The sequence below is a fragment of the Puntigrus tetrazona genome, chromosome 16 (genome assembly GCF_018831695.1).
Source record: "Puntigrus tetrazona isolate hp1 chromosome 16, ASM1883169v1, whole genome shotgun sequence".
Classification (NCBI taxonomy): domain Eukaryota; kingdom Metazoa; phylum Chordata; class Actinopteri; order Cypriniformes; family Cyprinidae; genus Puntigrus; species Puntigrus tetrazona.
Window position 1 is genome coordinate 19616433 of NC_056714.1, and position 13062 is coordinate 19629494.

At 35.9% G+C, this 13062-nt stretch overlaps 1 protein-coding gene across 33 annotated transcripts in view; it reads left to right on the forward strand.

The window, feature by feature from the left end:
• rims2a (regulating synaptic membrane exocytosis 2a) overlaps window positions 1–13062 on the forward strand; it is a 144206-nt gene that overhangs the window by 117152 nt on the left and 13992 nt on the right. For 29 of the 33 annotated variants that reach the window (XM_043261216.1, XM_043261204.1, XM_043261205.1 and 26 more), the window contains one exon: window positions 2401–2645. In XM_043261216.1, coding sequence (XP_043117151.1) covers window positions 2401–2645 — 245 coding nt within the window. The remainder of the gene's footprint in view (window positions 1–2400; window positions 2646–13062) is intronic. The other 4 variants (XM_043261208.1, XM_043261209.1, XM_043261240.1 and 1 more) reach the window with 1 other exon arrangement.

The following is a 13062-nucleotide window of genomic DNA, read 5'->3' on the forward strand; positions in this document are numbered from 1 at the left end:
TAAAAATATGAATAAATTATAATAGTTTGTATCTATTACTAAATTATTTTACTATAAATAACACAAAAATAACGTAATTCATTACTTTCCAGAAAAAGTAACAAAGCAGGAAAATTTGTTACTTTTTTATGGACTAACACAGTATTGTAATGTATTACTTTTAAAAAGTAACTTTCCCAAAACATGCTAGACACTAAATCTTTAACTGTTGCAATTCATATCATAAGTAATATCTGTAAGAATCACACTTTTAATACACTGAATCAAGTTAAAAGAAGTAAAACGTCTACGAGAAGAAGGACACTTAACAGAAGACCCCTTCTCATTGCTTTCTTCGAGAAAGAATTGATTTATTTCTCAATTCTTTATTATTTCTCAAAGGACCGACTGGGGTTAAATGGGAGCTCATTGCAATAGAGAGCTTAGTGATGAATACTGATACCGATGAAATATATCGGTCCCAAATATTTCAGGATCCAAGATAGACAGCTTGATGTGGTTTCGGCTGCATTTGAGCAGAATGGCTTGTCGGACAGGGCTGTGTTTTGAAAAGGCTAATTGTAGTAATTGAAGAGCATGTTGTCAGAGCTCATTGATTTGTGGCATGTTTCTGTGGCTGTAATTGCATTGATGATGATGATGATGAAGAAGAAGAGCAGACCCAAGGCTGCACGTGTATCATTTAAACACATTTATAATCATTACGATTTCATTAGGATCCTTTGTCCAGGAAGTCATTCGTCTTCTCACTTCACGGCTCGCTCACAGCCGTGCGAGATGCTAATTTAATCTTTTTACACGTGTCCTCATTTTTTTCGTCCTGCTGAAAAATAACATAGACCAGCCTGTGTGGAATATAGAGCAGTGTGCAATCAGATTCATTGAATGTGTCGTGCGTGAGTTGCTCCCGTCGGTTATGATGAAAGTTTTTATGCTGTTTTAAAAACCGTCTGTGGGAAGCGTGTGAGCTGTTTCTCTTAAATGAGTCACAGTGAGCTGCTAGACGGCTCAGGTTCGGTCACGATGATGAGTGAAGCAGCTATAAATGTATTTTTAGCATTCAAATTTACATCTTGTTCTTCGATTGGCCCCGTCACCTTTTTTCAAATGGAGCGGCAGTTAATGTCAGTGGTCTAACGCTTAATGTTAAAAACAGTTTATTACTTTTTAATATTTTGTTGTTGTAATATTAACGACGATTATAATTTGCATATTTTGTCATATATTTATGAAACGTATCACGTGAAAACATTTTAAACAGTAGTACGCTGCAATGTGACGATTTCATTATGCTGCATGTTTAATTCAGCAGTTGTCATCCAAAACGAAATATTTCATATTGGCGAATAATATACAATTCATTGTTAAATAATATGAGCATAAGGTTTGAAAATAATATGATCAGTCGCATCCATTATATTTATATAGATACACACACATACATGTATATATTAAAGAATTATGTTATGTTTATATATTAAATCTATTTTTCTGTTTTATAAATATGTAAATTTTCTAAATATATAATGTAGGAGTTTGCATTTCTATATGCATAATAGCCTAAATATACACAATACACACACATATATTATGTAAACAAAAACTTTAGATGTAGGTATTCGCAAGTAATCGATTTAACCCTTCATTCAGGCTTCATTCGATACAGTGGACATATTGAGCTTTGCATTTTTCCCCAGTCAAAACCATTCGGATATCCAATAGCCTTTGATGAAAGATGTAGACTGTGTCAGATGTGCTCTCTTTAGTTTTAACTAGTAGTTTTTGTAGTAGTTGTTTTGTTTTTTTCTTGGTGTTCTGTTTGGCTTTTAAAGTCCAAGGCCTTGCAAGCCTTTTTTTAGTTTATGTTCGATTTCGATGGACACTTAAGTTTGTAATCATAAGCACTATCGAGAGGGCTATATAGAGATTGTAGATACACGCTCTGTAGTTAGTTGAACATAACTTATTCTATATTTTACTAAGTGGGCTTGTTGTTAGACTAAAACTTAACACAGAACATCAAGCCCATGTGAAGCACCTTAAACTGATTGGAGGCCTAAACCCTTTAACCTTTGACCTTATTCTGACCTGAATCTCCGCTCCCCTTCACCCTCCACTTACCTAACTCTCTCCTTTCTCTCCTCCATCATCCATCCATCCATCCATCCATCCATCCATCCATCCATCCATCCATCTATTCATCCTTCTATTCATCCATCTATTCATCTATTTATTCATCCATCTATCCATCCATCCATCCATCCATCTATTCATCCTTCTATTCATCCATCTATTCATCTATCTATTCATCCATCTATCCATCCATCCATCCTCTACTCTTCCCCTCCACCGATCCTCTTCCTCTCTTCACGTCTCTCCTCCATGGGCCGCCACTGACAGTGAATTTACGTCCAAAATGAAAAACAGGCAAATGGGAACGGCGGCCGGGGGCAACATGACCAAGAGCACCAGCATCGGCGGGGACATGTGCAGTCTGGAGAAGACCGACGGCAGCCAGTCGGACACGGCCGTGAGCCTGGTGGGAACCGTTGACAAGAAGCGGCGCTCCAGCATCGGCGCCAAGATGGCGGCGGTCGTGGGCTTGAGCCGAAAGAGCCGCAGCGCCTCGCAGCTCAGCCAGACAGGTAGGAGTCCAGTAATGCCTGTCTGTTTCATTCGTGTCTCTAATCAGCGTCTTTTATTTGCATTCTGTTGTCTGTATGTCCTTCCCAACCCTTTAATGAGTGTACTTTTCTTGCATCAGCACTAACAACCTAACAACTTTTGTTTAAGTGTAAATTGTGTCCGAGGACTGCAGACGGCCGAATAATTGAGATTCTCTGTTTCACGCCGTACTTTCTTTTTGTTGCCTTTGCTCTGAAGTGAAAAAAGTTCACCAACTGTTTGCAGCCTCTTTATTTCAGTCGAGTGCTAACTAATGAATATCCAACTGCTTAAAGTCTGAATCGTTGTTTTATCCAGGCTAAAGTAATATGGTGTTACCGTATTTCTTGGGCATGTAGTTTGGTAATGGCATGTTTTTAGACATTTGTCATTGCAATGCTTTCTTATTCTTTGATTACATACTGTAACATTACATTTAGTACTATGTTAAATGTCAAAATACCATGATATTGCTATAGTACATGTCAAAAGGTGTTTGTAATTTTATCACAGTAATACCGTGTCTTTTTGTTGATGATGTACATAAAGTGCCGGGATAGAGAGTTGTTGCATTATTTTCTTTCTTTTTTTTTTTTAGTCATGTGCTTCTTATTGTTGCAATGGTATTCTTTCACTATTTAAAATAGAATCATTCGGTAACTTGATATATTTCCAAGAACATTACATTTGTGCATTTTATGGTCATTTCTACGCTTTTTTATGATGTGCATAAACTTTAAATAATGTTGTGGTAGAGGATTGTTTCATTATTATTGCTTTATTTAAAAAGGCTGGTTGCTGGTGCATTGTTTTTGTTTGGTAGCAGATTCAAGGTGTTCGTGTTGCTCATATGTTTTTCATTGCTGTTGCGTTGCTGGTTGAAGCTGGTACTTTTTAGGTACAAACCTTGGAAGGAGCCATCAATGAAGCATCACTGTTGCGCTCTTGATGATTTTTTTATTCTCAGGTGCAGCAGTCTGAAGTGTATCACACAGCAAACACGTCCTCAACCCTTCTAGCACAGCATGCATTTACAGCTACAAAAGTAACTGAATACAATGATGCTTTGATATGTATACCATGGTACTGAACTCCAATATTCTTCCAATATGTCCACCATAGTACAATGCTTTATTTTTATTCTTTTGACTACACTTTTCACACAAAATGTACCTTGGTATTACGTTTTTGGACCGGTACTCTGCAAATACTATGGTGTACTTACCTTCATCTACAATTAAAATTCCATGCTGTATGAATATGAGCATACGGTATCATGATGTATATGAAAATACCATAGTACATGTCCAAAAAAAGCATGGTTTATCGAAAATGTTCTTGGACATTTGCTTTGTAAATACTACAGTATTCTATAAAGTACCTTGGACTACCGTGCAAATATCATATATTAGCAAAAGTAATAATTAATATTATTAGCAAATTAATATTTTTATTTATTGGTGATGCATTAACTTAATCTAAAGTCATAATGTTACAAAAGATTTAAAAATGAATACTGTTTTTAACATTCTATTTAGAATCCTGGGAGAAATAAATATATATTCAAATAGAAAACAGTTATTTTAAATTGGAATTTTATTTTATGGTCCTGAATGTGTATTTTTTAAATTTTTGATCAAATAATTTCAGACTTGGTGACTTGTTTTTAAAAAACTTATCTCAGTAGTAAAATGGTAATAGTAGTAAATTACCTTATGTGCCGTTTTACGGAATACAAGGTTAATTCTCATTTTAAAAAAAATCTAATATTTTGATAGTACACAGTTTTTTAGGCACCATTTCGTTTCTTATAGATTACTGATTTCTCTATACAGCATCTCTGCAAAGACCATGTTTTTTCCCAATATTCTGTCTGTCCAGTTTTTTCACGGTTTGCTGTAATTGAGTGTGAGCGTATTCACCAGTGTGGGCATTTTTATTTCATCTCTTGTTGTCAGTGAGGTGATGATAAAAACACTGCTTTAGAAATGTGTCCGTGTTTATCCAGAGGTCAGTCTGTGACCCACGCTCAGCTTCTAATCACCTCATTGGCTGGCGCTGGCTGTGTGAAGTCTGAATGGTGGCGTGCAGGTAGATCACATGCCATGAAGAAATGAACACAGCCCATCAGACGGCTCGTGCTCAGCCTGCACATGGCAGGTGGTCGGCAGTGTGTTTGTAATAAGTTGGGCTGGTTGCCAGGGGCCGTAGCACTTTATCATGTCTCGTGGGGTGTGTTGTGTCTTCTGCTTGTGTGTGATGTCTTTGAGCATCCTTCCATTAACAGTGTCTGCTTGTAAAAAAAAATGAGGACGAACACACAGACCACAGTTGGTCTTTTTATCTGGGGAAATTTGGCAACCTAGTTTTTTTGTTTGTTTTAGTTCTAAAGCTGTGTGGTATATTTTTCAATGCTAAAATGCTTTTTTTTTAATTTCTAAAATGAGGCATATTCATTATCGTTAAGTACCATTAAAGCTGTTCTTACTGGCACAGGGTGAACCAGTAAAAATAAAAATGGCACTTTATTGTCAGTTTAATTAATATGGAAAATCAGAATATAAATAAAAAAAACATTTCCACTTAATGTTCATGAAAACAAAATTGTCACTTTGAGGGAAATTGGTACAAAATAAAAATGAAAATGAATGTTGAATCCAGTGGGATTCACTTCTTCTTGTTTTCAATGTAATACATTTATTGTTTGTTAGAGGTTGTTTTATTTTACATTTTCAGTTTTCATTTAATTTTAAGTCTACTAATTTTAGTACTTTTATTTTAGTTTAAATTGTTCTGATATATTCTTCTTTTCTACTAAAGGTAATTTATATCTTGTTCAGTCGCAATAGTTGACAGGTGTAGTATTTATTAATATTAGCATTGCATTAGCTTTTATTTTTATATTTTTAGTATTAATTTTAATTTTAACAATTTTATAATGCACTTTTGTCATTTGTATTAGCATGTTTTTAGAATATTTCTTTTTAGCAAGATTTTGCATTTGTTTTCAATTTAGTTTTAGTCATTCTAGTATTTTGACTTAAAATAGTTTTTAAGTTTTAATATTTTTAATTTAGTTTAGTTTAACTTTAATGAAAGCCATTTCAATCATTCATTTTGGTCTCAGTTTAAATTAAAAGTATTAATACTGCATTATCTTACTATATATATATATATACACACACACACACACACACACACACACACATATAGAGAGACAGATTTTCTTCCATTTTGGAAAATAACGAGAAAAAAATCGACACTGAAAATTCCAACAAAACGTGAGAAATGGATGGTCATGTTGAGGTCCGGTGTGCTGTTTTATTTGGTGCTTTAGAGAGCCTCCTGTTTAGTGTCACACTCAATACAGAGACACGCTTTCACCGACTACAGGAAATCAGGTCTAGCTGAGATGTGAAGCTCTGAACAACAGCACCGGCTCACGAGATGTGAATCATAAAGCATATCAATTTTTCAGGCAGAGCTTTTAGGTGGCGTGTGCGCGTGCAGGCGTTTGAAATCCCTGGCCTGTTTCTCAAAGCCGAATCTGACTCTCCGGCTGCTTCCTGCTCCACTTTGTTGTGCTTAATTCAGAAAGCCTGACAGCAAGAGAGGGCACGCTGCACAGATACACGCTTTAAAAAAGGGGTTATTCTAGGCCTTCACAAAAAATAAAATGAAAAAGAGCTTTTGTGTGTTTGAAATGCGGTTGCACACACTGGACAGCTGAGGATCTCTTGAGACTTTTTGTCCTCTATGTCTAGTTCACTTCTTTCTCACTGTGAAGACTTATTTCGTGGTGCATGCAGATTTAGACACACTATAGCAAATGCATTTGTGCTTTTTTTTGCTACTGGCCACAGTTAAATAATGCATTAATGTTTGCATTTATTTATTTATGCATTCATTTTATTTTATGCATTTATTTATCGAGGGGGCACCAGGGTCAGTCATTGTTACATGATACCCAGAGGTACTTGGAAAAAAATTTTGACTTTTAGCAATAGTGCAGTAAATTGATCAATGCTTTTCCTTTTGACTTTCAGCCAAAGAATCAATAATAATAAGCAATGATTCTTGAGCAGCAAATCAGCATATTAGAATGATTTCTGAAGGACTGTGTGACACTGAAGACATATATAATATTAAGTAATAAAATATATTAATAGCAAACAGTTATTTTAAATTGTAATAATATTTCACAATAGTTCAGGTTTTAATGCACTAATAAATACAGCCTCTGTGAGCAAGTCTTCTTTCTTCTTTTAAAAAACACATGCATGCAAAAAATGTACAGACCCCAAATTTCTCAATGGCAGTCAATATATACATTATTTTTGTCTAACTGTCCAGTTAAAATATCTCAAAATCCATGTAGCAGTCGCTGCTGATGTATTGCTGAGCCTGTCCCTAAAGGTGCTGTGCAGTGACATGCACATTAGTTATCAGTGTTTTGCGTCACAGCTCTTCCTGTTTTAGTGTATTTTAGCGTGTCACCATCCACGTCCGTTTAGTATTGGAATGTTTTTCAGGTTAATATTACTGTTTCTCAGCACCGTGAGTGTCCATGAGAGACCGCTGGAGTCCTGCAGACCTCTCTAATTAATCTTTGATGACAAGTTCTGCAGGAGAGAGCTTCGTGGAGCTGAAGCTTCGTGGTTTTATTCATGACCAAGCTGAATCATCGCTCTGATTTATGGTGCCCGATTGTTCCTCTCGGCGTTTAGGAGGCCTGAATTCTCTTGTAATTATACCCAGCGCTCCGTGGAGAACCATCTCCCGTCTAACCTCTGCTGATCTTCCCCTGCCTCTAGATCTGTGTCAGCAAAGAGGCCAGAGCTGCAAGTGCAGATGAAAACACCTGATGTTCTGTGCTCTCTGAGGATTTTTAAATGCTCACCGTGGCAAAATAATGCACCGTTTTTTGCTCAGATGCAGCTCTTCTGTGGCTGAAGAGGCCTTAGGGCTGTGCGCTGAACTGATAATTGGTTATGGTTATTGTCATTTTTGATTTCTTCAGAATTCATGCGCTTTCAAAAATGTCAGCACAAATCAGGCATGCCAACTTGCATGGTTTATTTTACCGCATTTGGTTTTGGCATGCTTTATATTCATTGTGTAAATAAACTCTTTACGTGAAATCTGGTACAAGAAGAAGTTTCATTTCAAAGAAAAAAACGGTTACATTTCTAGCATGCCTAATTACGTGTCTTTTAAAATAACAGCGTAGAACAGAGCAAGCATTCAAGGTAATGAACTGAGAGACAATTACAATTTTATTACAGTATTTCAATTTATTTGCGCAAGGAATTGCAGAGGAGATTACTTGTTTGCAGGTTTTCAGATCATCATTGTAGAAACTGCGTTTGCACGTGGTTGCCAGATTTTAAAAAAGAAATAACATTTCTAACTGGGAGAATTAAAGTCTTAACATCTGGCAACAACCTGCATGACTGTTTGTGGAGGCTTGTTATCAATGCACGATAATGCAAAAAAAAAAATTGTAGTATTGGTAGTTTTCTGGATAAATAACCAGCAGGCAAATATTGCAGATGATTATGCTTGATAAATCGAGAGCAGCATACAAATTATCACATTTAATCATGGAACCCTAGTTCTTAGGTAATTATTGTGGATATGTCAGCTCTGATTATTTGGCTGTGTGACATTTTGTTGAGACATATTTGATTGCTAGTGTTTTTTTGTTTTTTTAAGATATGTTGAGATATTGAGGGTCTCTCATTTTTCTTTCCTGTGGGAAGATAGTAAAGATTTCACATCCACAGCTGATGTAGCATATCTCTATCTCTCTCTCTCTCTCTCTCTCTCTCTCTCTCTCTCTCTCTCTCTCTCTCTTGCTCTCTCTCTCTCTCTCTCTCTCTCTCTGTCTCTCTCTCTCTCTCTCTCTGTTTCTCTCTCTCTCTCTCTCTCTCTCTCTCTCTCTCTCTCTCTCTCTCTCTCTCTCTCTCTCTCTCTCTCTCTCTCTCTCTCTCTCTCTCTCTCTCTCTCTCTCTCTCTGTCTGCTGCATTATAATAGATTTTGAAAAATCCCACAGGCTCCTAATGCATCCTGGGAAAGTTGAAACCGCTGGTGTGCCCATCAGTGTAATCGATGTAATCTCATCCGTGTGCCCTCAGCGTTCAGTCCTGGAGCCATTTGAGCCTCTGCGATTCTCATGGAGGGCTCACATGCTACAGGAGCTACCCATCCCAACATATTTCCCAGAAAAGGAAGCTGTTTTGCACTCTAGGTGCCAGAAACTTGTCTTAATGTTTTTAAGCATATCACACTCTTATTGCATGCACGTCCTGATTTTGCAGAGATAGATGTGTTCCTCTTAGGTCAACATGTTCTGTTGATCGTGGAACTAAATTTTAATCCAAAATATTTTGTCTTGACCACCTAAACTTAACCTCAACCACGAGTAATCCCTAAAATCAGAGAAAATAATAGATGAATGACACAGATGTACACTGTTTTAAGACTTAACTAAAAAAAGAAAAAAACAGAATAAACTGGTTCTTCAGATCTGATTGGTTAATCACAATGTTGTTATTGTATAATCAGGTTCTGCCTGTTTCAATGAAGAACCTAATGCACAAAATGTTCTCCATGGAACCAATAAAGAACCATTATTACATTATAACTCTTATTTTTTAAGGTTCTGGTGAGAATCAAACATAATTCGCTCTATTGTCCTTAAATGTGCAGAGGGTTTCCGTATTGCTCCATGTGTTTGGCTGTAAAATATTCAGGAGGCGTTCGCTTTTACTGTTTCCAAACACTGACACGTGCCTAGTTAAAATTACTTTCTTTAAATTGCTGCCAGCCTTTTTTTATAGATGATTTTCCATGCTGCATATTTTGCTGAGGATTAATGCGGTGTTAATTTGTAAACAATGTGGTTTGGGAAACGGTCAGTCTGGGAAAATATTGCACCCACTTGAAAAGCTTCACTGAGTGGCTGTTAAAAACCCTTCCTCAGTCCGATTCCAGAGAAATGAGTTTGAGGCAGAGCAGAAGGGACATCAGAAGTAGACGCCATGCAGTCGGCACGGGCAGATGGCGGGTAATGCGGCGTCGCAGGGGACGGACCCGTCTTGGCGGCCTGCTTGTTTAACTGAACCAGATTAGGAGCAGATACACTTCCCATGAATACAGAGTGCTTTAGTGTTGCATTTTTTTAAAAATGATTTAATTACATCGGAGGCACATTTTTGTGATACAATTAGTTAATAAACTATTATCTGAGATAAAATTAAACTAGTATGAAAATTCACATAATGCTTGTATCTGCCATTTAAAAGGTGAATTATTTAATTTAATTGAATATTTTTTTATTATTATTTAATTTAATTTATTATTATTATTATTATCATTTAATTATTTTTTTTTATTTTTGAATTTAAAATATATACATATACATACCGCATTTATTTTATTTATATAATACACTGGGAGCTGGCAGATCTCTGGCACTGTTGAAAGCGCTGCTCACTGAGTTGACTTTTCACAAGTGTGTTTACAAGTCATAAGTAACGTGAGGTTAAACAGACACGTTTCAGCTTGTAACTTTTGGAGCTCGTCCCAGCAAAGGTCACTCACAGCTTGACATGGTCAGAACTTTTCAGACATACCTGACAGTACAACACATGAAACTCATCGTCTGGCCGAACAAACATTCTGTACTCATAGCGAACATCGCGGCAGCTGCTTCTTGACACATTTTCGTCTCCTTATAATCAAGTGCCTCTGACCTTCACAGATCTAAAGCTGCTGGATCTCAATTTTGGATTGTGATTGCATTGTTCTATATGCAAAGAAAATGTTTATATCATAAATAATGTGGTACATTACAATATTGCTCTTTTGAACCTCGTTTTTTGCGATATGCTGTTTATACAAAGCATCAAAATGAGTATTTTACCATCTGTGCCATTGGAGCCTACAGCAAATTGTCATATTTTGTAATGTTGACTATCCCAATCACATGTTGGGGGTGGAGGTAATGTAAAAAGCCTCTGCCAACAAGGCGCCCTTTTTGCACTTAGTCTATAGCAACCTGGTCTCATAAAAATATGTACCTCTATGCACTTTTTGTGCAGTAGCGTTTTTATGTTCCTTACTGCACGTTTCTCCACAGTGTCGAACAAAAATGTCCACTGAGTGGCCCTAAAACGCAGGTTCAATACGTAAACCCTGGCACATTTATTTATTACATTGATATAGTATTGCGACGATTCAGAATTGAAATATTTTTATATTTATATAAAATATATTATATATTTTATAAAATATATTTATTAAATATATTTATTTTATATTTTGTCGAACCGTAGTCACACAGGTCATCTCTGTACTCTGTGAGCTACCGAACAAACCTACCGTCTGTGAAAACCCAGAGACATGAAGCTGGATATGTGCGATGCTAACGTTCATCCCAGCATATGAATAAAGTTTTGAAGTCATAACATGATATTCTTCAAGCAAGCGTGTGGAAATTAAGCTTTATTAATCGAAATCTGTAAATTTGTGTGAAAAGTTTTACTGCCTCCAGTGGTCATTTCTTATAGAAACTGCAGTGATATGTACTTGTTGGTACGTATTTCGTGTCTCGCTAAAAAGGTATGCCATGAGACCAGGTAGGTAAATAGACAGTCCGTTTAATCAATGGTCGACATACATATGCCTAAACTAATCAGAAATATGATGGTTACATACTTATATTTCCAGCTCTATTTTCGCAAATACTATGGTACGGTTTTTTTACTCATGCCCTCATTTACTGGCAAGAAATCTTCTACATAATAGTTGTAAGTGTTGAACACGGATACAGAGCATGGTCTAATTAAGTAAATTGTCCTAAATTGCTGCTAACTAGATTAGACACTTATTAATCTCACAAGTTAATACGTTTAATTTTGCAGAAGGCATGAATGGTGAAATGCGGCTGTAGAAAGTAGCACACGAGTATCTTCCGCTGTGACAAACCCGGTTACCTGACACTAAACAGAGCTAGTCATATTCTCTGTAGCCATGGTGATCTGTGCGAACTGCAGCTTTTCCTCTGATCTGATTTTCCACGGCCCCCTCTCAGCCCCTCACTAGATCTTATGCAAATGAACGGCTTCAGAAGGTGGAATGTCGCCCGGCCGCATTCCGTCGATCCTGGAAATGAGCAAAACTATGTGAAGATGAAGCAGTAATTCATCTTATTCTGAGCTCTGATCTCAGCGCTATGCTTTGGCTTGAGGAGGATGTAATTGGTCTCAGTGGGGTTTTGTGAGTATGTGTGGCCGAAGATAAGCCGGCTCAGTTCTCTTGTAGATCTTGTCTGGTGGACTCGTTGGATGCTAACATTGTCACGTCTCTTCTGCGGACATCATGTTCGCCAAACCCTAAATTTAGTGTGTGGAGAAGGAAAGTTTTATTCAGACTTTGAGAAGTTCTTCATAAGCAGTTTAATAATGCAGTGTTGTTCTAAATCAATGGGATAAGGTTCGGTTTTTTTTTTTTTTTTTTTTTTTTTTTTTAAAGAGGGCACTATTTTAGTGTTTTAGTGATTTTTGAGTTTTATTCAATGCATTTGTCAAGGATAACACAAGGTAATGACATTATTTCCTTGCTAATTCTTGACTGCAAAAAATTACTATGCCAAAAAAATAAAAAGCAAAACATTTTAAAGGTTTTTATGTGTGTGTGTGTGTGTGTGTGTGTGTGTGTGTGTGTGTGTGTGTGTGTGTGTGTGTGTATATATATATATATATATATATATATATATATATATATATATATATATATATATATATATAAAATTAATTAGCCTTACATTAGATTTAGATTAGATTAGATAAAATTACAGAAACTAAAAAAAATAATAAAAACTGCATAAAATTACTAAAATATTAACTAAAATTAAAATTAAAGCCAATTCGAAAGATTAATAAATACTCCAATGAAACATAAACTTAACAATACACATTAACATTAAATAAACGTTCAGTTTCAGAACATAATACTGTCTTTGTGTATGTATATATATATATATATATATATATATATATATATATATATATATATATAATATACAGTATATATATACAGTATATATAAAATTGCCTTATAAAAATTAGAGCAAAATTGCCTTACAAAAATTAGAGCAACAAAAAAAGTGTTTAATTATAAGGATTACAGAGAGGGTGGAAAACTATCATAAAGAGCTAAATAACCATTTTACATTAATATTAGCACATTTGGAAATAGGAATGTGTATATGAAGTGCCTGTCATAGGAAAAATTCATGTCATGAATAGTAATGAGACAGAGCCTTCTCATAGGATTTGACCACAGAGTCTCATGAATAATTACGACGCTGCAGACTCATTGTTGGGTTCAGA